We start from the raw sequence: 22,889 nt of genomic DNA, 5'->3' as shown, positions 1-22,889 counted from the left end.
GCGTCGCTTTCGGGCAACTTTCAGCTGCTCGTGATACTTCAGTACGTTCGGCGTCGTGACGCTTGTTACATTTTCAAGCAATACGTCAATTTTGATTATCGTAACAGAACATCTCTCTTACAACTCACCCAAAACTGCTGGGTCTCGGTTTCACTATATAACAACATTCTGCGGAGTCCTGAGTCCCGACCTTTCACTGTTTCAGATCCTCCTGCAATAAGCTGTGCCTGACACACGTGATGGATAATCCTGTAAATATAATCTTGGCCGTATGGGTTTCGATATGCATAACGGCAGGTTCGTGTCTTTGGATGATTCTGCTACCACGATGCTGGAATCATGACCGCAAAAACCTGCCGCCAGGCTCCATGGGATGGCCGTTTCTAGGTCAAACACTACAGCTTCTGAGCAAGAGTCCCGTACAAGAGCTTGAACCTTTCCTTAAGCGAGGTCGAAGCAGGTGGTAGATCCATTACTTCTCATGGCCATTTCTATGCGTTGCCCCGAAGTTTGTCAACGGTTAATATCCGAAGACCGTTAACGTCTCATTCATTGGCGCGACAGATATGGCAAAGTTTTTCGGGCCAACCTTTTCGGACGCACCACTATCGTCTCCACGGATCAAGACGTTAGTAAATTTGTGCTGCAAAATGAAGGACGACTTTTTCAGGCCGATTGGCCAAAATCTGTTCGGAGATTTATCGGGAAGCATTCGATTACCGTCGCCACCGGCGACGAGCACACTGTACTTCGAAGCTTATTCGTTAACTTCATAGGGGCGGGTAAGTCTAAGCTGCCGAAGCTGCTTGAGCACGTCGAGTCTGCAGTAGTCCAGACCATGAGTAATTGGAAAGACAACTCTGTGCTACATCTTCTAGAGCAGGCATACGCTGTGAGTATTATACTGACCTTTTTAGAGGTTGTTACACTATCCTCGTTGTGTGCTTAAATACTAAGCTATTTTTGGCGTGTAGGTCAACTTCATGCTATAAATATGCAAAACTTTCATAAGCATCAGCCAAGAGGAGACCGACCATCTACATGCACTGTTCAAGGACTTCGATTCTGCCATTGTGTGTTTGCCGATCAGATTTCCTGACACACGTTATAGTAAAGGCGTGCGGGTAAATATGTTGCCATATATGTCGTGCAGACTGCAGTCTGTCTGTTCTTCGTCGCTGATCTGTGCAAGCTTTTGCTGCCTTCCGCAGGCACGTACTAAGCTGGTCAAGATGATACAAAAACTAATAGCTGCGAGGGGTCAAAATCCTCCAAATTACCGGAACGACTTTTTAGATCATCTCTTGTCCGAAGGGAAAGGCCTTTCTGAGGAAGCCATCCAAGATTTGCTCCTAGGTGTTTTTTATTCTGGATATAGCACCACGGCGAAAACTATGGCAGCGATTGTAAAGTTTTTGACAGATTCGCCGCTTTCTCTTCAGGAGATTCGGGTAAAGGAGCTGCTATAAATTTTTACGTTGGTAATGCTGTTAAGAGTCATCATATCTTATTTGCACTATAATCGGCAGCTACATTTTTTTATCCCCTACAGAAAGAGCATGACGGGATTTACCAGGCCAAACCTAAAGATGGAGCGCTGAGCATGGAAGACTACCAGAAGATGTCCTTTACCCAAAATGTGAACTCGTTTCTTTCCATTTACTTTTCTTGATGTCCATACGGTTTGTCAGTCTCCTCGTCATGGAAAATCATTTTGTCTCAACCCTTTTAATTTCCTTCCCGAAAAATTTTCCGTCCTTACAGGTGATAAAGGAGGCATTACGATTGCTCAACGTGAGCCCCGGAATGCTTCGTGTTGCCATGGAGGACGTTGAAGTTAAAGGTCTGTATGCTTCATAGAGGTTTTCTCGTCTTTAAGTCAATAGCTAAGATATTGCGATAGCTATACTATGCTTCAATATCAATTACCTGTACTGTAAACACTCAATTTATTTATACTGAATCCGTACAGGGCACCTTATTCCTAAGGGCTACAGGGTGTATGTGAGCCAGTCGTCGAATCATTTAGATCCAGATGCATTCCCTAATCCTTCAAAATTTGACCCTTTCCGATGGCAAACTGTGAGTTATTCGTAATTCTTTGCACACACATGATACACTAACGAACGTGCACAAGCAACAACTGATGCAAGAAGCCTTCTTTTGAAGATAGTCCGAAGGTCCATCAGCTGCTCACTTCGTGGCGTTTGGAGGAGGTCGAAAGCTTTGTCCCGGGGAACAACTTGCAAAGCTGGAGATTGCTGTTTTCCTTCACCACTTGTTGACGAGATGGAGGTAATGTCTCGAGACTAGATACTCGAGTGTGCGGTTCGTTTTTCGGTAACTAGAGCCAGGTTCTTCTCTATTTCACTACCAGTATAAGGTCACTGTCTCTTATAGCTACTTAATGTTGACGCATCTTGATAACAAATGATCAAAGTTATGCTCACGGGCGGATGTATCGGTCAAGCTTATGCAGTTGGGAGGCCTCTGAGCGAGACGAGGGGATGTTCCACCAACCTGCAATGGTGGTACTAAACAAAGGCGTTCCCATTAGGCTGAAGTCAAGAAACCGGAAGCTTTGATCTCTGGATCTGCATTATATCTCAGACCAATTAGAATGCTCCATCATATTCTCAAAGGTGGGTCTTGAATCCAGGTATAATCAAATCATAATTAAAGATGAGACACTTGGGAAACAACTTTAAAGACAAGACAAGGTCTATATGAATGGGTGGTCATGCCCTTTGGTCCCACTATGGTCCTACAACTTTCATGAGGGCTATGAATGATATCTTTTGGCCTTATCTAGAAAAGTTTGTGATTTTTTCTGATGACATTCTCATCTACTCCAAAATTCATGAGTATCATCTCTAACGTTTGGAACATGTGTTTCCATTGCTCTCTGAGCATCAGTTCTACATTAATTTGTAGAGCTGTTGCTTGCTCATGACTAACTTGAAGTATCTCAATTTCAATATCTATTTTGATTGCATCAAAATTCATGAAGATATGGTAAAGGCCATTCTTGATTGGCCAAGTCCAACCAATATCCACGAATTAAGGAATATATTTGGCTCGGCTAGCTATAATAGGAAACATCTTTACCATCATGCCATAAATTTTCTTGCCTCCTTTTGCTCTTACAAAGACAAGTATGCATTTTGCATGGATTGAGACTCATCTATAAGCATTGGAATTTTCAAAACATGAATTGCAAAGGATCCCACCCTCAAGTTACCAAATTGTAACATGGCATTTGAAGCTCCATGGGATACAAGAAAGTATGTTGTAGATAGTGTATTGCTAAAAAACAACAAGATCGTATGGCTTTCTTAGTGTAGTTCTTACATATGAAATGGTGAAATATCCTACTTATGACAAGGAAATTTATTACCTTGTCAAATATCTCAAGAAATGGCCCATGTATACTCATATATATACCAGAGAGGAATAAGCTAGAGTAGCTTTTGCTCCAACATATATGGTGTCTCTTATCCCTTCATGTGTGCTCCCTCTTTTCCCACAACTAGTATCAGAGCCAAGGAGAGCTTGGTGAGAGCATGGTGAGAGTTTGGTGAGTGTGGCCACCAAGGTTAGAGGGGAGCAGCCTGGTGGGAGCTTCATGAAGAACCGAGAGAACTAAGCAAAGCTATGATTTCTCTGCATTGGTGCCTTCTGTGTAGGAGTAACATGAAGTGGGTAGACATAGCAGTTGCCTTTATCGACAGCTAGTGTCAGTAAGCTAACGAACATCAGACAGAGGGAGGTCTATGTTTCTACCAAGTGTCGATGTAGCAGCAACTCGTAGAAAGAGCACTTACTTTCTTCCTCTCTAGTATCAGAGCACATGTGGTAGAATCGTCTGTCATGAAGCTACACAATTTAAGATGGAATATGGATGTCCTTCCCCCTCTTCTGGCTTTGTCGTCCCAGGCTAGTTGCGGCCACCAGTGAAGACCACCTCACAGAAGGTTTCACCATATCTTGAAAAGTTAAGATCTGACACCTTGATATCTTTGGCTACAAGCAGCTTATTACTTCCAAAATGGAGGTTAGCATTGTAGGGCTTTACAGATCATGAGGTAAAGATGAAAATTCTACAAACATTTAGAAATCTAGACGGTATTTCCCCATTATTAGTATAGGCTATTTCAAAAGGAAGAGATGTGAGCAAAGAAACAAGAGCATCCTAGTGCTAGCAGCAACTCCAGCCCATGAGCAAAGGAAGAGCAGCCCAGTGATAGCAATAACATTCACTTTGGAGAAGAGTGACAGTTCTTTTTTTTTTTTGGTCTGGAAATCTGACAGTAAAAGTGAGCAGAATGCCATTTTTGATAGCAAGTATTTGCTAGGCTCGATGCCTAATAGAGGAGTCGGAGAACTTTGGAAGGGGTATATTTTCTTTATTGACAGCTCGGTCATCCGAATTTACAGTACACAGTTATTTTACTGTCCAAAATAGGGATAGTTCGATGCTCAGTGTGCAGACATCCATTTTGCAAATTGTATATCTTTTCACTTGTGCAGAATTTTCCTCTATGTTCAACTAGAGAGTTGTAGATCCTTCAAAACACTACAACTATGCTATTGGACGCAAGTTGATCCAACTTTTGGATCAAAAGATATTGCTATTTAAAAATAGTGATAGCACAAGTACAGTGCCATTTTTCTTTTCACAACAAGACAAAGCACCTATAGACATGCACACAGACACGTTTACTGAACTTTAAAAAAAACTTACGAGAGCATCTATTTGTGCATCCAGAGACCCACATCTAATGGTGCGTCTATATAGCAGATAGACAGTACGCATATAGACGCATAAATAGACACTACTAGAAAATTTTAAAAATAGACAGACACATCATTAAACGTGTGTATAGAGGCATTTACGAACGGTCTTATAGAAGCTTTTATAGACGCACAAATAAACGCTCCTCAAACAGACAGATGCATCTATAGACATGTTTATAGACGCCCTGATAGATGCGCTACATAATATTTTTAAATTTTACAGAATGCTGTGTATGTTGTGTATGCTATGTAGTTACAGGAATCCCATTTCCACATTGTGTAATTCAATTCTTACAGCCAATTGCATTTTAATTAGCACTCTTGCAAGCACGTCTATAGCCAACAATTACAATTCCAAATAAAAAATTACAACTCCAAAACGTTTAGTTCACAAGGCATTAATTGATAGAACATTGCACAAGAAAATTGAAAGCTCAAAAAGTGCTTGTATGTACATATAGCACGAAGCTAAATGTCCTGTGGCTTCAAGAACCAAAAATAAGAGGAGTGTATACACAAGAGGCACGAAGCCAAGCCAATGGCTTTAAGAACAAAAAAGTGTAGCTAGCACTACTTCTACAACTAATCTAAGTTCTCCACATCCTCTCTCTCTTCTACTCTCCCTTCTATGCTCCCTTCTTTGCCTCCTTCCTCGTCTTCTTCCTCGTCTTCTTGTGCAGGGGCCTGTAAACAAGGGACAACATATATCAATGTATGAAAAATCAAATCTTTACTTATAATATTGACATTATTTAATTACTTTCAAATACCTCAGAGGACGCTCCAGTAGCCCAGATATACTACTCCTTAGTAATCAACCCATCATTATAAAAGTGCCTCCATATATCTCCTCTGTGATGGTGGTGGTGGTAGGATGTCTCGACAGGAGTAGGGTACTGACAGGAGTATGGTACCTGCCCACGATATCAAGTTGCAAGCTGACACAATTTGTGGAGGGGTTAGTACAAAGAAACAACCTCTTAATAAACTACATAAATAATATAATTTGAGACTAATACTTACAAATTTCTCCATTTGGATCCTTCGTGCCTCCACGTGTTGCAGAATAGGGTCCGCCTTCGCTGCCTTCATTGCTTTCTTCCACTCACGCTTGTGAGCGGTGTGGGGTGGGCCCCTTGGTGGTTGACCTCCCTCGAGCCTGGCAAGCTCCACTAGTGCCTGCCTCTTAAGCGAAGATCTTTTATTACCAAGTATCGTAACAATCTTTGACTTGGCCCATTTATCTGTGAACTGAAGATTGGGGGGGTTAGGATACCTAGAGCAAACAGTAGCGCGGGTCTCATCAACCAACCTCTTTGGCTAGTCTTTGTAGTGGATAAAGCAATCTCTGCAATTGTTAGCAATTATAGAGCGCATGAAGGCCATGATGTCCTTCCCCCGTGCATCCATGAAGATGCCTCCTGTCTGAGTGATGTCATAGAAGATCGTACCATCACCCGGCGGCTCGTCTAAATCATCTGAATCATCCTCGTCCCCACCACCACCCCTCCCATGCATCCCCCACCGCTCTCCCTGCTACTACGCCTGCTATCATGTCATGTCGAGCTAGTACATTGGCCACTCGTAGCTGGATACTACACGGGACTACATGGACTACTCGTAGCTAGACAACTGAGTCTCGACTACACAAGAGTACATCTATGGCTCTACGAGACAGAAGGACCTGCTGATGGCATGGGGAAAGGGGCATCAGCAGGCATGGGGGAAGGGGCATAAGACAGCGTGGGGGAAGGGCTTGGTTGTGTAGCCAGCTGGGTTGTGTTGACTCTGTTGGGATAATCTCAGCTGTTGTGGGGTTGGGGTGGTTTGGAGTCTCTAGTGCCAACTCTTGGGGGGTATTTAGAGTACTCGTCATGTAGCCATATAACTCCCCAAGACGGGGAGGGTGCCCTAAAACGTTATATAACTCCCAAAAGATGGTCTCCCATAGATCAGGTGAGCCTGAAGAGCTTCCTGGCCACATGATGAACTAGAAAACAGAAAAAAATAAGATTACTGATGAGCGGAGAAGAGAAAAAGAAGAGAAAAAGAGAGAGAAAAATTACCACAAAAAGAGAGGGAAAGAGAGGATAAAAGAGAGAAGGAAAGAGAGACAAATATTGGAAGAGAGAAGAAAAGAGAGGCAAATTCTTTTTTGGAAGTGGAAGTGGAAAGGGAAAGGGAAAGGGAAGAGGAAAGAGAAAGGAAAGGAAAGGGAAGGGAAGAGAGGAGAAGGGAAGGGAAGGGAAGAGAAGAGAAGGGAAGGGAAGGGAAGGGTCTAAAATTTCGAAGCATGTCTATAAACATGTCTATAGACGCATCTATATTTGCATATAACAGCGCATCTATGGATGCGGCTATCTGTTTCTAAAAATAGAGTACATGTGTTTGTAGATGCTCCTATGGATGCGGTTTTAGATGCACTTTGAGATGCATCCATAGACAAGCTCTGACAAATAGACTATTCTAAAAAGTGGAAAAGGACATGCGCCCGACATAAAAGCGTAACACTGAACCCAAAATCATTCGTTTTTTGGATACGACAAAGGATGAATCTAAAGAGAGCAACTTTCAAAGAAGATCAACCGTAAAGAGACTTACCTTGGGTAGAGGTATGAACACCTATTTCATTAATTTTGGACTTTTTGTGTTGTTTTTGGACGAAGCCCAAAAATCCTTCCCAAATGAAAACTTTACTTTGTGAAAATATCCTAAATCCCAAATCAAAATTTTACTTTCTGAAAATATTCTTCCCAGATCAAAAGTTCACATCATATTCACATAAAAATATTGTTTTTTCAATCTATACTTTTGCACCAACATGCAAGAATTTGAAATAATCCTATATTAGAAATTCTAGCTATATCTAAGTTATTTGTTAATTTAATTATTTTTAATATTTTTCCTTGACGTTTTTCCTTGACATGATAAATTTATAAATCCATGAAAGGAGACTTAAATATTTCATGAAAATAACATTGTCACTCGCAATATGCACAAAATTTTTAAAACTTTTAATAAATAGAAAAAAGACATGATGCCATAAGACCCAAGTTTTGTATTGAAGCAAAGAGGTATAATAGCAATTATAGCTATTATTATATGATTACATTGAGAGACATTGCTCTCAGCTAGAGTCTTTATATCCAAAATGATATAGATTGAACATATGTTTACAATTTAAATTGTTGCTCTTAAAGAGCCTCAATTCATGCCATCTGCATAATTTGACTCCCCATTGTCTTATTGCTCAATGTCATGATAGTCCCTTGCCAGGTGCCATCTACATAATTTGACTCCCACTTGTCTTGCCAAGCCTTGCCCCTTGGGTGCATTGACTCCCCATTGTCTTATTGCTCAATGCGATAGTCCCTTGCCAGGTGCCATCTGCATTAACTCCCTATTATCTTGCCAAGCCTTGACCCTTGGGTGACATCCAGTGCAAAATACAGGTGCCATCTGCATTAACTCCCACAAGTTATCTTGTCAAGCCTTGCCCCTTGGGTGCATTGACTCCCCATTGTCTTATTGCTCAATGTGATAGTCCCTTGCTAGGTGCCATCTGCATTAACTCCCTATTGTCTTGGCAAGCCTTGACCCTTGGGTGACATCCAGTGCATATTTTGACTCTCATTTGACATAGGAGGTGATGACTCTGATTATAATTGTCTTGGATTGGCTTCTTGCCTAGTACCCAAATAAAATCCTTCAATGGACTTTAATACAAAGCTTTAATCACTACAAGGCATAGGCCCTTTTCCGACGAAAATACCGACGCTTTTTACATTAAAAATTTTTTTTTTCACGGGCGCAAACGTCGTTATAAAAGTCACTAAAAGCGTCGGAAAAGAACCGTCGCTATATAGCGACGTTCTTAAACGTCGCTATATAGCGACACTACAATCGTTGCTATATAGCGACACTGGTAAACGTCGCTATATAGCGACGATTAACAGAAATTAAAAAAAAGCATTAGTGGGGCCTAACAGGGCCATAGCAAGCCCTGTTTTGCCCCACTAATGCTTTTTTTTTTTAATTACAAAAGAAAGTTTGTTATTACAAAAAGTAAAGAGGGAAAAAGAGACATATGCTCATGCTTATGCATGAGCATATGTCTCCTTCTCTTATGCTCATGCATACGCATAAGCATGAGCATATGTCTCCTTCTCTTATGCTTATGCTTATGCTTATGCATAAGAGAAGAGAAGAAGAGGAATGGAAAGAGAGATTGGAAAGGGGGAAAGAGGGAAAGAAAGACAGAACAAGAGGGAAAGTAAAGAGGGAAAAAGAGACATATGCTCGTGCTTATGCATGAGCACATGTCTACTTCTCTTATGCTCATGCATAAGCATAAGCATGAGCACATGTCTTCTTCTCTTATGCTTATGCTTATGCATATGCATAAGAGGAGTCTTATGCATATGCATAAGCATAAGCATAAGAGAAGGAGACATATGCTCATGCTTATGCTTATGCTTATGTATGAGCATAAGAACATGAGCATGAAAGAGGGAAAAGAGGGTGGAAAAGAGGAGAAGAGAGAAGAAGAGGGAACGAAAAGAGGGATTGGAAAGGGGGAAAGAGGGAAAGAAAGAGAGAAGAAGCATGAAAGAGGGAAAAGAGGGTGGAAAAGAGGAGAAGAGAGAAGAAGAGGGAACGGAAAGAGGGACTGGAAAGGGGGAAAGAGGGAAAGAAAGAGAGAAGAAGAGGGAAAGTAAAGAGGGAAAAAGAGAAATATGCTCATGCATGAGCATATTTCTCCTTCTCTTATGCTCATGCATAAGCATAAGCATGAGCATATGTCTCCTTCTCTTATGCTTATGCATAAGCATAAGCATTATGCTCATGCTTATGCGTATGCATGAGCATAAGAGAATGAGCATGAAAGAGGGAAAAGAGGGAGAAAAAGAGAGGAAGAGAGAAGAAGAGGGAAAGTAAAGAGGGAAAAAGAGACATATGCTCATGCTTATGCATGATCATATGTCTCCTTCTCTTATGCTCATGCATAGGCATAAGCATGAGCATATGTCTCCTTTTCTTATGCTTATGCTTATGCATGAGCATAAGAGCATGAGCATGAAAGAGGGGGGGAAAGAGGAGAAGAGAGAAGAAGAGGGAAAGGAAAGAGAGATTGGAAAAGGGGAAAGCGGGAAAGAAAGAGAGAAGAAGAGGGAAAGGAAAGAGGGAAAAAGAGACATATGCTCATGCTTATGCATGAGCATATGTCTCCTTCTCTTATGCTCATGCATAAGCATAAGCATGAGCATATGTCTCCTTCTCTTATGCTCATGCATAAGAGGAGTCTTATGCATAAGCTTCTCTCTTCTCCTCTTTCCCCTCTTCTTTTCCCTCTTTCATGCTCATGCTCTCAGCATGAGCATAAGAGCATGAGCATGAAAGAGGGAAAAGAGGAGGGGAAAGAGGAGAAGAGAGAAGAAGAGGGAAAGAAAAGAGAGATTGGAAAAGGGGAAAGAGGGAAAGAAAGAGAGAAGAAGAGGAAAAGGAAAGAGGGAAAAACAGACATATGTCTCCTTCTTTTATGCTCATGCTTATGCTTATGCTTATGCATGAGCATAAGAGCATGAGCATGAAAGAGGGAAAAGAGGGGGGGAAAGAGGAGAAGAAGAGGGAAACAAAAGAGGAAAAAAGAGGGGGAAACACAACAACACAAAGCAACTATAGACGCGCTTGGTAGACGTGCAAAATAGCGGGTGCGTCTATAGGCGTTGCTCTAGTAGAGAAATTATGGGCACGTCTATAGGTACGGCTAAACGCTCGTCTATTTACGCGTAAATCACCGCATTTATTTGCGCGTTAGATCTGAGAAAATACGGGCCCGTCTAACATCCTGTTTATTAGCGCGTCTATTTGCGCGTCTATTTGCACGTTTATTTGCGCGTTTACACTGAGACTCAGACGCACATTTAGACACGTAAATAGATGCGCTCCAGAGAATATAGAAAGTGAGATTTTGGTGTACATCATTGCTTTCCAAACATTGCCCATGATTACCAAAGCACATAATTTTTTGCAAGCCCACATATACAAGAATTAAGGGAAATGAAGAGAATGAAACAATTGACAAAATATGAAGAGGGGAGAGGAGAAGAGTGGAGATGAGGAGAGAGGGCACAGCTAGAGAGCACACCACAAATGACTAACTGTACACTAGAATTAGTTGAAAAAATAGAATATATACAAACCCTTTTAGGGTTAGGGTTAGGGGATCTAACCCTTTCCTTTATAGCACTCTATAAGGTTAGTGCTATGCACATATGATCACGTGATGGTGCTATGTACACATGATCACATGATGTTGAGCGTGAACTCTCAACACCTTCCCTCAAGATCAACATCATGAAGTAGGCCTTCCCTCAAGATGATGATTCTGGGGAATCGAAGAAGGACTGAGCATTACATTCCATCACACCCCTTTAATGGGAATGTCCTTCCTCTGCGTCAAACCAAGAGCTAGTCGGTGTTTTTCGAATAGCTCTTTACCGAGTGGTTTGGTAAAGATGTCTGCAACATTTTCTTTGCTATCACAATGCTGCAGTGTGATGTCACCAAGTAACACTCTTTCTCTGATGAAGTGCTCTCTGACATCAATGTGCTTTGTTCTGGAGTGATATACTAGATTTTTGGCTAATGCTTGAGCCGATTGATTATCACGGTATATTGTTGTTGGCTTTGACTCATCAAAGTAATCTGTTTCTGACAATAGTCTTCTGAGCCATATAGCCTCACATGCACCTGTAGTGAGTGCTCTATATTCTGCTTCAGTCGAAGACAAAGAAACAGTTGGCTGTTTGTTTGACAACCATGATATAGCACCTTGACCAAGGAAAAATGCATATCCCTGTGTCGATCTCCTGGTCTCATGATCTCTAGCATAGTCACTGTCACAGTATCCATACAACCGTGGATGACTTCCTCTGTACTCTATCCCAAACTGTCTTGTACCTCTGATGTATCTCAAGACTCTTTTGGCTGCATTCCAGTGAGACTGTTTTGGATTTGCCATAAACTGTGCTAGTGAGCTTACTGCATAACAAATATCTGGCCGTGTGATTGTCAGATATATAAGAGATCCAATGAGTTGCCTGTAGTATCTGTCATTGACTGTAAGCTTTTCTGAATCTTTAGTAAGTTTCAAACTCTGTTCCATTGGAGTGGCTGCAATCTTGCAATCTGCCATATGAAACATCTTCAGGAGGCTGTCAACATACTTGAGCTGACTCATGAATGTGCTATCTGAATCTCTCCAGAACTCAATTCCAAGACAATAGTGCATAAGTCCAAGATCTTTCATGTCAAACTCTGCAGATAAGTCTTGTTTTAGTTTTCTGATGAAGCTATCCTTGCTTCTTGTCACAATCAAATCATCTACGTACAAAAGTGCAATAGTAATATCTTCCCCTTGAACTTTGTAGTAGAGAGTATGATCTACATTGGACTTCATGTATCCCAGATCAGCAAAATACTTGTCAATTCTGTTGTACCAACTTCTGGGTGCTTGCTTTAAGCCGTAGAGACTTTTCTTGAGATGGCAAACCTTGTTCTCTTGTCCTGGTTCAACATAACCAGCTGGTTGTTGCATGTAGACTTCCTCGTCTAGATAACCATTGAGAAATGCATTCTTGACATCGAGCTGATACACATTCCATTTATTGAGTGTCGCTAGTGATATCAAGAACCGTATGGAATCCATCTTTGCTACTGGAGCATAAGTCTCATCATAATCTTGGCCATATTGTTGTGCAAATCCTTTTGCAACTAATCTGGCTTTGTATCTCTGAATACTACCATCTGGATTGTACTTCACTTTGTATACCCATTTATTGGCTATGGCCTTCTTTCCTGGTGGAAGGTCGCATAATTCCCAAGTGTTGTTTTTATACAAAGCATCCATTTCTTCATTCATTGCAGTTTGCCATTCTGGCTTATCTACTGCGTCTTCGAAGAGTACACTGGCTCTTCTGTAGCCATGATGGTAGTCATAAGAGCATAGTTGGTGGTTTCCACCTGAATTGCTTTGCCTTTCTGAGCATATGTCAATCTTGCTGGTGGTCTACTTTCCCTAGTAGATCGTCTGAGCTGCTGTGGCTCTACTTGGGGTGTTGGTGGCAATTCTTGCTCTTCTTCATCAACCTGTTCTGTAGATGACTGTGAAGTCGATGCTTCTATCTCCTGTGTAGGTGAGGTTTTCCATTCTGATTCCTCATCGAAGATTACATCTCTGGAGATAATGACTTTGCGGTTGATGGGATCATACAATTTGTATGCTTTGCTTTCTTCACTGTAGCCAACCATGATGCATTTGCGTGACTTCGCATCCAATTTCCTGCGATGATCATCATGTATGTGGGCATATGCTATGCAACCAAATATGCGGAGATGCCCAATGCGTGGCTTGTGTCCAGTGAATGCTTCATAAGGAGTCATATGACAAAATATGAAGAGGGGAGAGGAGAAGAGTGGAGATGAGGAGAGAGGGCACAGCTAGAGAGCACACCACAAATGACTAACTGTACACAAGAATTAGTTGAAAAAATAGAATATATACAAACCCTTTTAGGGTTAGGGTTAGGGGATCTAACCCTTTCCTTTATAGCACTCTATAAGGTTAGTGCTATGCACATATGATCACGTGATGGTGCTATGCACACATGATCACATGATGTTGAGCGTGAACTCTCAACACCTTCCCTCAAGATCAACATCATGAAGTAGGCCTTCCCTCAAGATGATGATTCTGGGGAATCGAAGAAGGACTGAGCATTACATTCCATCACACCCCTTTAATGGGAATGTCCTTCCTCTGCATCAAACCAAGAGCTAGTCGGTGTTTCTCGAATAGCTCTTTACCGAGTGGTTTGGTAAAGATGTCTGCAACATTTTCTTTGCTATCACAATGCTGCAGTGTGATGTCACCAAGTAACACTCTTTCTCTGATGAAGTGCTCTCTGACATCAATGTGCTTTGTTCTGGAGTGATATACTGGATTTTTGGCCAATGCTTGAGCCGATTGATTATCACAGTATATTGTTGTTGGCTTTGACTCATCAAAGTAATCTGTTTCTGACAATAGTCTTCTGAGCCATATAGCCTCACATGCACCTGTAGTGAGTGCTCTATATTCTGCTTCAGTCGAAGACAAAGAAACAGTTGGCTGTTTGTTTGACAACCATGATATAGCACCTTGACCAAGGAAAAATGCATATCCCTGTGTCGATCTCCTGGTCTCATGATCTCCAGCATAGTCACTGCCACAGTATCCATGCAACCGTGGATGACTTCCTCTGTATTCTATCCCAAATTGTCTTGTACCTCTGATGTATCTCAAGACTCTTTTGGCTGCATTCCAGTGAGACTGTTTTGGATTTGCCATAAACTGTGCTAGTGACCTTACTGCATAACAAATATCTGGCCGTGTGATTGTCAGATATATAAGAGATCCAATGAGTTGCCTGTAGTATCTGTCATTGACTGTAGGCTTTTCTGAATCTTTAGTAAGTTTCAAACTCTGTTCCATGGGAGTGGCTGCAATCTTGCAATCTGCCATATGAAACTTCTTCAGGAGACTGTCAACATATTTGAGCTGACTCATGAATGTGCTATCTGAATCTCTCCAGAACTCAATTCCAAGACAATAGTGCATAAGTCCAAGATCTTTCATGTCGAACTCTGCAGATAAGTCTTGTTTTAATTTTCTGATGAAGCTATCCTTGCTTCCTGTCACAATCAGATCATCTACGTACAAAAGTGCAATAGTAATATCTTCCCCTTGAACTTTGTAGTAGAGTGTATGATCTGCATTTGACTTCATGTATCCCAGATCAGCAAAATATTTGTCAATTCTGCTGTACCAACTTCTGGGTGCTTGCTTTAAGCCATAGAGACTTTTCTTGAGATGGCAAACCTTGTTCTCCTGTCCTGGTTCAACATAACCGGCTGGTTGTTGCATGTAGACGTCCTCGTCTAGATAACCATTGAGAAATGCATTCTTGACATCGAGCTGATACACATTCCATTTACTGAGTGTCGCTAGTGATATCAAGAACCGTATGGAATCCATCTTTGCTACTGGAGCATAAGTCTCATCATAATCTTGGCCATATTGTTGTGCAAATCCTTTTGCAACTAATCTGGCTTTGTATCTCTGAATACTACCATCTGGATTGTACTTCACTTTGTATACCCATTTGTTGGCTATGGCCTTCTTTCCTGGTGGAAGGTCGCATAATTCCCAAGTGTTGTTTTTATACAAAGCATCCATTTCTTCATTCATTGCAGTTTGCCATTCTGGCTTATCTACTGCGTCTTCGAAGAGTACACTGGCTCTTCTGTAGCCATGATGGTAGTCATAAGAGCATAGTTGGTGGTTTCCACCTGAATTGCTTTGCCTTTCTGAGCATATGTCAATCTGGCTGGTGGTCTGCTTTCCCTAGTAGACCGTCTGAGCTGCTGTGACACTGATTGGGGTGTTGCTGGCAATTCTTGCTCTTCTTCATCAACCTGTTCTGTAGATGACTGTGAAGTCGATGCTTCTATCTCCTGTGTAGGTGAGGTTTTCCATTCTGATTCCTCATCGAAGATTACATCTCTGGAGATAATGACTTTGCGGTTGATGGGATCATACAATTTGTATGCTTTACTTTCTTCACTGTAGCCAACCATGATGCATTTGCGTGACTTCGCATCCAATTTCCTGCGATGATCATCATGTATGTGGGCATATGCTATGCAACCAAATATGCGGAGATGCCCAATGCGTGGCTTGTGTCCAGTGAATGCTTCATAAGGAGTCATACCTTCTATCGGTTCGGTAGGAAGCCGATTAAGCAAGTAGTTAGCTGTAGCTATTGCTTTTGCCCAATACTGATTCGAAAGATGCTTTTCACTAAGCATTGCTCTAGCACTGTCTGCTAAAGTCCCATTCTTCCTTTCAGCTATTGCATTTTGCTGAGGAGTATATGCACATGTAAATTGTCTTCGAATGCCGTGAGTTTTGCAAAAGTTCATGAAGGCTGAAGACATGTATTCACCTCCTCTGTCTGATCTCATGACCTTGATTTTTCTGCCTGTCTGGTTTTCTACCATGGCTTTGAATTCTTGAAATCTGGCAAACACTTCAGATTTCTCTTTCAGAAAGTAGACCCAACAATATCTGCTGTAGTCGTCGATGAAGGTCAAGTAATAAAGTGAACCATTGATGCTGCGGGTCTAGGCATAACCCCATACATCTGTATGAATCAAATCAAGAATACCTCGTGCACGAGAGGTACTTCTGACAAAGTTGGTTCGCTTTTGTTTGCCGAAGTAGCATGCTTCACAAACCTTTCCAAGAAACTGTAGCTTCGGAATCCCAATTGCCATATTTTGATTCCTTAGATCTAACAAGTACTTGAAGTTGACATGACCATATCTCTTGTGCCATTTTGCGGATAGTGGCATCTGTTGCATTTGAGCTGACATGGCATGTTTATCTGGTACTGTAGCTAGCATCCTGTATAAGCGTCCTTCCTTGACACCTTTTCCTACTAGCTGACCTCTTTTGGATTTGTCTCTGATAGTGCATTCATCACCGTCGAAGATGACTTTGTAGTTGTGTTCCATCATTTGACCTACTGACAAAAGATTCTTGCTGAGCTTCGGAACATAGAGCACATCTTTGACTAATCCTTTTGTACCAGTGAAATTGTTCATAGGGATAACACCTGTCCCTTGAACCGGATTCGGTGTATTGTCTGCTGTGTAGATGACATTCTTTTGACCTTCTAATGGCTTCATTTCTGTGAACCATTCCTGATGATTTGTCATATGAGATGATGCACCGCTGTCGATGTACCAAGGATCCTGTTCCACTTGGTCGACTTGATAGCTGAAATCTTCTTTGGGATTGAAATCAGTGTCTAGGTGCATTGTATCAGTCTGATGCAATTCCTCACTTGCAAGAAACATATTGCCATGTTCATTTGCAAAATGACTGTGACTAGAATGTCCACCACGATGATTTCCTCTTCCTCGGGAATTCCCTCGATTACTGCTGGATTGACCGCCTTGGTCATACTGCTTCTTGCGGCAATCTCTTTCATAGTGTCCAAACTTGTGACAATAGTTGCATTGAATGTTTGACACATTGGTGGATGCATTCCCTCGTCCTTGGAATCTTCCTCGGTTGGAATGATTTCCTCTTTGCTGATTTTGATGTTGCTGAGGATGCTGCTGATGCTGACGCTGATTCTGACTTTGATTTTGACCACTTTTCTGATATGATCTACCTCTGTTTCTGCCTTTGCCTCTGCTTCTGTCTGAAGCGGTGAATGCCTGATCATTAGAATGACCTTTACGTGCTTGAATGGCCTGAGTCCTGAGTTCTTCACCAAGTAGAACTGACTGAAGTTCTTCCAGTGTTGGAATTTGCCGTTGGATGGCAATACTCTGGACCAGATTCTCGTATCCTTCTCCTAGTCCATTCAGGATTACTTGAACCATTTCTACGGGATTCATAGTCTCTCCTGCTGCTGCAAGTTGATTGTTGTAGTCTTTGATGCGGAGTACATAAGCATGACCAGTTTCATTGCTATTGCGGAAACTCTGGTTGATCTGGTTTCTCAGGGTGAGAATCCTGGATGTGTTCTTGGACTCGTAGAGAGCTGCGAACATATCCCATGCTTCTTTTGATGTCTTGACTGTGTTGAGCTGTCCTAGCATGACATCTTGCACATTCTACTTGATCAGGTGATAGGCATACTTATCTTTCTTATCCCATTCTGCTTGAGCTCGGGCAATGGCAGGATCTGCTACTGGTGCGGAAACTGTTTGTGTAGATGTAGATCCCGATGTAGATCCCGTTGCTGGTGCTGTGACAATAGATGGAGTAGAGCTACTGGTGGCTGGATCGGCCAATGGTCTAGGTATGGATCCATCAACATACTCCCATTTGTCCTGAAGCACAAGAATGGTCTCCATTCGGTATTTCCATGTACCGTAATTGGAGTTGTCTAACTTAGCAGATGCCTCCAGATTAGTGCTATGCACATATGATCACGTGATGGTGCTATGCACACATGATCACATGATGTTGAGCGTGAACTCTCAACACCTTCCCTCAAGATCAACATCATGAAGTAGGCCTTCCCTCAAGATGATGATTCTGGGGAATCGAAGAAGGACTGAGCATTACATTCCATCATCATACCTTGTATCGGTTCGGTAGGAAGCCGATTAAGTATGTAGTTAGCTGTAGCTATTGCTTCTGCCCAATACTGATTCGGAAGATGCTTTTCACTAAGCATTGCTCTAGCACTGTCTGCTAAAGTCCCATTCTTCCTTTCAGCTCTTGCATTTTGCTGAGGAGTATCTGCACATGTGAATTGTCTTCGAATACCGTGAGTTTTGCAAAAGTTCATGAATGCTGAAGACATGTATTCACCTCCTCTGTCTGATCTCATGACTTTGATCTTTCTGCCTGTTTGGTTTTCTACCATGGCTTTGAATTCTTGAAATCTGGCAAACACTTCAGATTTCTCTTTCAGAAAGTAGACCCAACAATATCTACTGTAGTCGTCGATGAAGGTCAAGTAATAAAGTGAACCATTGATGCTGCGGGTCTGGGCATAACCCCATACATCTGTATGAATCAAATCAAGAATACCTCGTGCACGAGAGGTATTTCTGACAAAGTTGGTTCGCTTTTGTTTGCCGAAGCAGCATGCTTCACAAACTTTTCCAAGAAACTGTAGCTTCGGAATCCCAATTGCCATATTCTGATTCCTTAGATCTAACAAGTACTTGAAGTTGACATGACCATATCTCTTGTGCCATTTTGCGGATAGTGGCATCTGTTGCATTTGAGCTGACATGGCATGCTTATCTGGTATTGTAGCTAGCATTCTGTATAAGCGTCCTTCCTTGACACCTTTTGCTACTAGCTGACCTCTTTTGGATTTGTCTCTGATAGTGCATTCATCACCGTCGAAGATGACTTTGTAGTTGTGTTCCGTCATTTGACCTACTGACAAAAGGTTCTTGCTGAGCTTCGGAACATAGAGCACATCTTTGACTAATCCTTTTGTACCAGTGAAATTGTTCATAGGGATAACACCTGTCCCTTGAACCAAATTCGGTGTATTGTCTGCTGTGTAGATGACATTCTTTTGACCTTCTAATGGCTTCATTTCTGTGAACCATTCCTGATGATTTGTCATATGAGATGATGCACCGCTGTCGATGTACCAAGGATCCTGTTCCACTTGGTCGACTTGATAACTGAAATCCTCTTTGGGATTGAAATCAGTGTCTAGGTGCATTGTATCAGTCTAATGCAATTCCTCACTTGCAAGAAACATATTTCCATGTTCATTTGCAAAATGACTGTGACTAGAATGTCCACCACGATGATTTCCTCTTCCTCGGGAATTCCCTCGATTACTACTGGATTCACCGCCTTGGTCATACTGCTTCTTGCGGCAATCTCTTTTATAGTGTCCAAACTTGTGACAATAGTTGCATTGAATGTTTGACACATTGGTGGATGCATTCCCTCGTCCTTGGAATCTTCCTCGGTTGGAATGATTTCCTCTTTGCTGATTTTGATGTTGCTGAGGATGCTGCTGATGCTGATGATGATTCTGACTTTGATTTTGTTGATGATGACCACTTTTCTGATATGATCTACCTCTGTTTCTACCTTTGCCTCTGCTTCTGTCTGAAGCTGTGAATGCCTGATCATTAGAATGACCTTTACGTGCTTGAATGGCCTGAGTCCTGAGTTCTTCACCAAGTAGAACTGGACTGAAGTTCTTCCAGTGTTGGAATTTGCCGTTGGATGGCAATACTCTGGACTAGATTCTCATATCCTTCTCCTAGTCCATTCAGGATTACTTGAACCATTTCTACGGGATTCATAGTCTCTCCTACTACTGCAAGTTGATTGTTGTAGTCTTTGATGCGGAGTACATAAGCATGACCGGTTTCACTGCTGTTGCGGAAACTCTGGTTGATCTGGTTTCTCAGGGTGAGAATCCTGGATGTGTTCTTGGACTCGTAGAGAGCTGCGAACATATCCCATGCTTCTTTTGATGTCTTAACTGTGTTGAGCTGTCCTAGCATGACATCTTGCACATTCTGCTTGATCAGGTGATAGGCATAATTGTCTTTCTTATCCCATTCTGCTTGAGCTCGGGCAATGGCAGGATCTACTACTGGTGTGGATGTAGATCCCGATGTAGATCCCGTTGCTGGTGCTATGACAACAGATGGAGTAGAGCTACTGGTGGCTGGATCGGCCAATGGTCTAGGTATAGATCCATCGACATACTCCCATTTGTCCTGAAGCACAAGAATGGTCTCCATTCGGTATTTCCATGTACCGTAATTGGAGTTGTCTAACTTAGCAGATGCCTCCAGATTGAGGTTGCTAGTCGACATGGTGCAAACTGAAAAGTGTCCTGAAAAACTCTGTATGAATCAACTGCAAATACACTAAAGATGCCAAGTGAAATCTCTGTACCGTCGGTGAAGATAGAACTGTAGTATACAAGATCTGATCTGTGTTACAAGGCTTGTGGCAATGATGCCGGGAATAGCCAAGAGGCTTTACAAGGCTGAAAAATGATGTGCACGATGCCGTGAGATAGCCAAATAGGCTTTACAATGGTGGCATGTGTGTGAGAAATCAAGTGCTATCTGCCCACTGAATCAATCTGCAATGCCTCTGAACTCTGAAGTCTGCTCACTGAACTGATGAATGTAAGGTTTCAAGTAATGTAATGATGTGAAATCGGATGTGAGCATATGGACTAACTCCGAGTAGGTACTAGTCGGGAATTTCGGGCATGGCTTAGATTTTGGCAACTTGGGGAATTCAAAGCGTCCCCTCTATGGCGATCTAGTTTACTCTGATCTAGATCTAAACCAACCGTCGATCGATGAAAGAGCAGCAAATAATTCCTTTTCCTTTGTTCTTTTTAAGTGCTGGGTCAGATGCGTCGATGTAGAGGCAAATGTGCGTGAAGGAAGTGGTTTTGTCGGCGAGGCTCAAATGTGAGTGTAACTTGCGCCGAAATGTGCGCGTGATGTAAGGAGCGCGTAGAGCACAAAAAATCGAGCGACTTTCCTTTTTGGAGCACCCTCAAATTCTTCCTGGATCAAGAGATATGACTTGATCTAGGTGGAGGGGCAAAAGGAGTGCAAATGGTGCTCAATGATGATGTGTCACTGTGAGTCACATGCAGTGATGATGTGGCATTGTGCTTAGCAAGAGGTGTGCCAGTGAAGCTCTGTGCTGAGGTGGTAGGAGTGTGCACATGCAGTGTGTGCACAGTGTGCCTGGCAAGGGACTGTGCCTGCAGGGGTCAGTGCTGACTGGACTCTGCTGAGGTGGCACTGATGACATGGCACTGATGATGTGGCACAGGTGACGTGGCACTGATGACATGGCACAGGTGACGTGGAACTGATGATGTGGCACAAGTGACGTGGTACTAATGACATGGCAATGATGACGTGGCCTGATGACGTAGCAGGTGACATGGCAGTCGGTGGTGATGTGGCAGGATGACATGTCACTGATGACATGGCACTGGATAAGATGATGATGTGGCTGGTGGAGGTAAGGTTGCCACGTGGCAAAACGCTATCTGCCACGTGTCGAAACGCGAGGCACCAGAATCTACCCAAGATTCTGACAGAATCTTGGAGATTCCGTCGTCTTCTCCGTTGATTCGTTGAAAAGGCCGTTCCAGTTCGTTGTAGGAGGCGTCGCTCGGTGTAGAGGCTCTAGCTTCTGTGCTGTGAAGCGTGCGGTTTACTGTGGCTTCGCACTCGGAGGAGCCATGTCTTTCGCTCAGGGGTCGCGATGGTCGACGGATGGAGAGCTACACCGAAGCTAGAGCCGTCGATCGGAGATGGCGCTCGATGCTGGTAGAAGCTCTGAAAGGACAGCACGAAAACTTGGCCACGTAGTGCCAGCGGCCATTGCTTGGAGCCTCGAATGAAAGCCAATGCGCTGTAGTAGTCGGGCTGTGTGCGCCTTGTGTTACAGGCTTTTGAGAAGCCAGGAGATAGGAGCTTGGCGCTGAAGGTGCGCCGTCCGTTGGAGGCGGCTTTGGAGGTTCGTCTCGTTGGAGAGGCCGGTCGTCTAGAGCAGGAAGCTCGAAATGCCTCTGCCTGAGCTCGAAATGCTACACACGGAAGTCGTCAAGCAGCTGCAGCAGGTCGCCCTGCTGCTGACATCACCCGAAAGGAAAACATGACCAAATGGAGCTCGAAACACTATTGAACAAGTCGCCAAACCATGAAGGACCCGGACCAAAACGAGACCAAGGAGGGGCTCAAAATGCCCACAAAACAGGTCGCCCAGGTGTTGGAAGAGGTCGCCCAGCAAGCCAGCACGAAGGGGAAGCAAGGCAACATCGAACAGTCGCGAAACGACGCACAAATGGGGTGAAAATCGTACGTAGGTCGAGCGCACAGCAGTCCGTCGATCTGGGCATTCGGCCCCTAGTCGAGCTCGTCCCTTGAGGAGTTGAGGAGCTCCACTGAATGGCTGGTCGTTATGCAGCACTCAGAGGAGCCTGTTAGAGCTACGAAAGCTTGTATGCATTGGAGCGTGGCCAAGGCTGCTAGAGCAGCTGATGTGTCGCGTTGGAGGCAATAGGTGTGTAGACGGCTGGTAGATGAAGGCCTCACAGAACCTTCATTGCGACCTCACAGAACCTTCATGAAAAAAGATAAGCACCCTCTCTCAAAGAACCAAACCAATGGGTAGATGTAGAAGAGAACCGAACCTTTCACAAAGAACTCCTCAAATCAAAGATGCTTATTGAGCCATTCATTGAACCCGCTTGCTATAACCTCTCTTCCTCTTCGAATATCTCTCACAAGGGAATAGACTCCTCTTTTTCTCATAGAAGGAACAGAAATCTCTCTCACATGGATGGAAATTCTATCACTCAACGGAAGTGAAAGAATGAACACAAACTCTCAATCTCTCAATCTCTCTCACACTCTCAAGAAACTCAATGTCTCAGCGGAAGACGAGGATGCTCTGATACCATGACAAAATATGAAGAGGGGAGAGGAGA

General features: G+C 42.8%; 1 protein-coding gene across 1 annotated transcript; it reads left to right on the top strand.

Annotated features, from left to right (window-relative positions):
* Positions 1-239: 239 nt before the first annotated feature.
* Positions 240-21,976, top strand: LOC147882010 (3beta,22alpha-dihydroxysteroid 3-dehydrogenase-like). Its single transcript, XM_087401499.1, has 9 exons — positions 240-460; positions 565-892; positions 1,212-1,451; positions 1,553-1,639; positions 1,765-1,843; positions 1,973-2,082; positions 2,174-2,295; positions 21,603-21,726; positions 21,848-21,976. Exons 1-9 carry the CDS (start codon positions 240-242, stop codon positions 21,974-21,976), a joined length of 1,440 nt encoding a protein of 479 aa, XP_087257625.1.
* Positions 21,977-22,889: the final 913 nt, after the last annotated feature.

This window comes from Dipteris shenzhenensis, chromosome 30 (genome assembly GCF_047967505.1).
Source record: "Dipteris shenzhenensis isolate YYH24624 ecotype China chromosome 30, Dip_SZ_1.0, whole genome shotgun sequence".
In the NCBI taxonomy this organism is placed as follows: domain Eukaryota; kingdom Viridiplantae; phylum Streptophyta; class Polypodiopsida; order Gleicheniales; family Dipteridaceae; genus Dipteris; species Dipteris shenzhenensis.
Note: the sequence above shows the minus strand (reverse complement) of the source record. Positions and strands in the feature narration are given on the sequence as shown.

Bases quoted from the DNA above. Each gene is read 5' to 3' on its own strand.
- LOC147882010 (XM_087401499.1), top strand. From the start codon at position 240: ATGGATAATCCTGTAAATATAATCTTGGCCGTATGGGTTTCGATATGC. The intron at 1,844-1,972 runs GTCTGTATGCTT...GAATCCGTACAG, and splicing joins GGAGGACGTTGAAGTTAAAG to GGCACCTTATTCCTAAGGGC. The intron at 2,296-21,602 runs GTAATGTCTCGA...TGTGCTGTGAAG, and splicing joins CACTTGTTGACGAGATGGAG to CGTGCGGTTTACTGTGGCTT.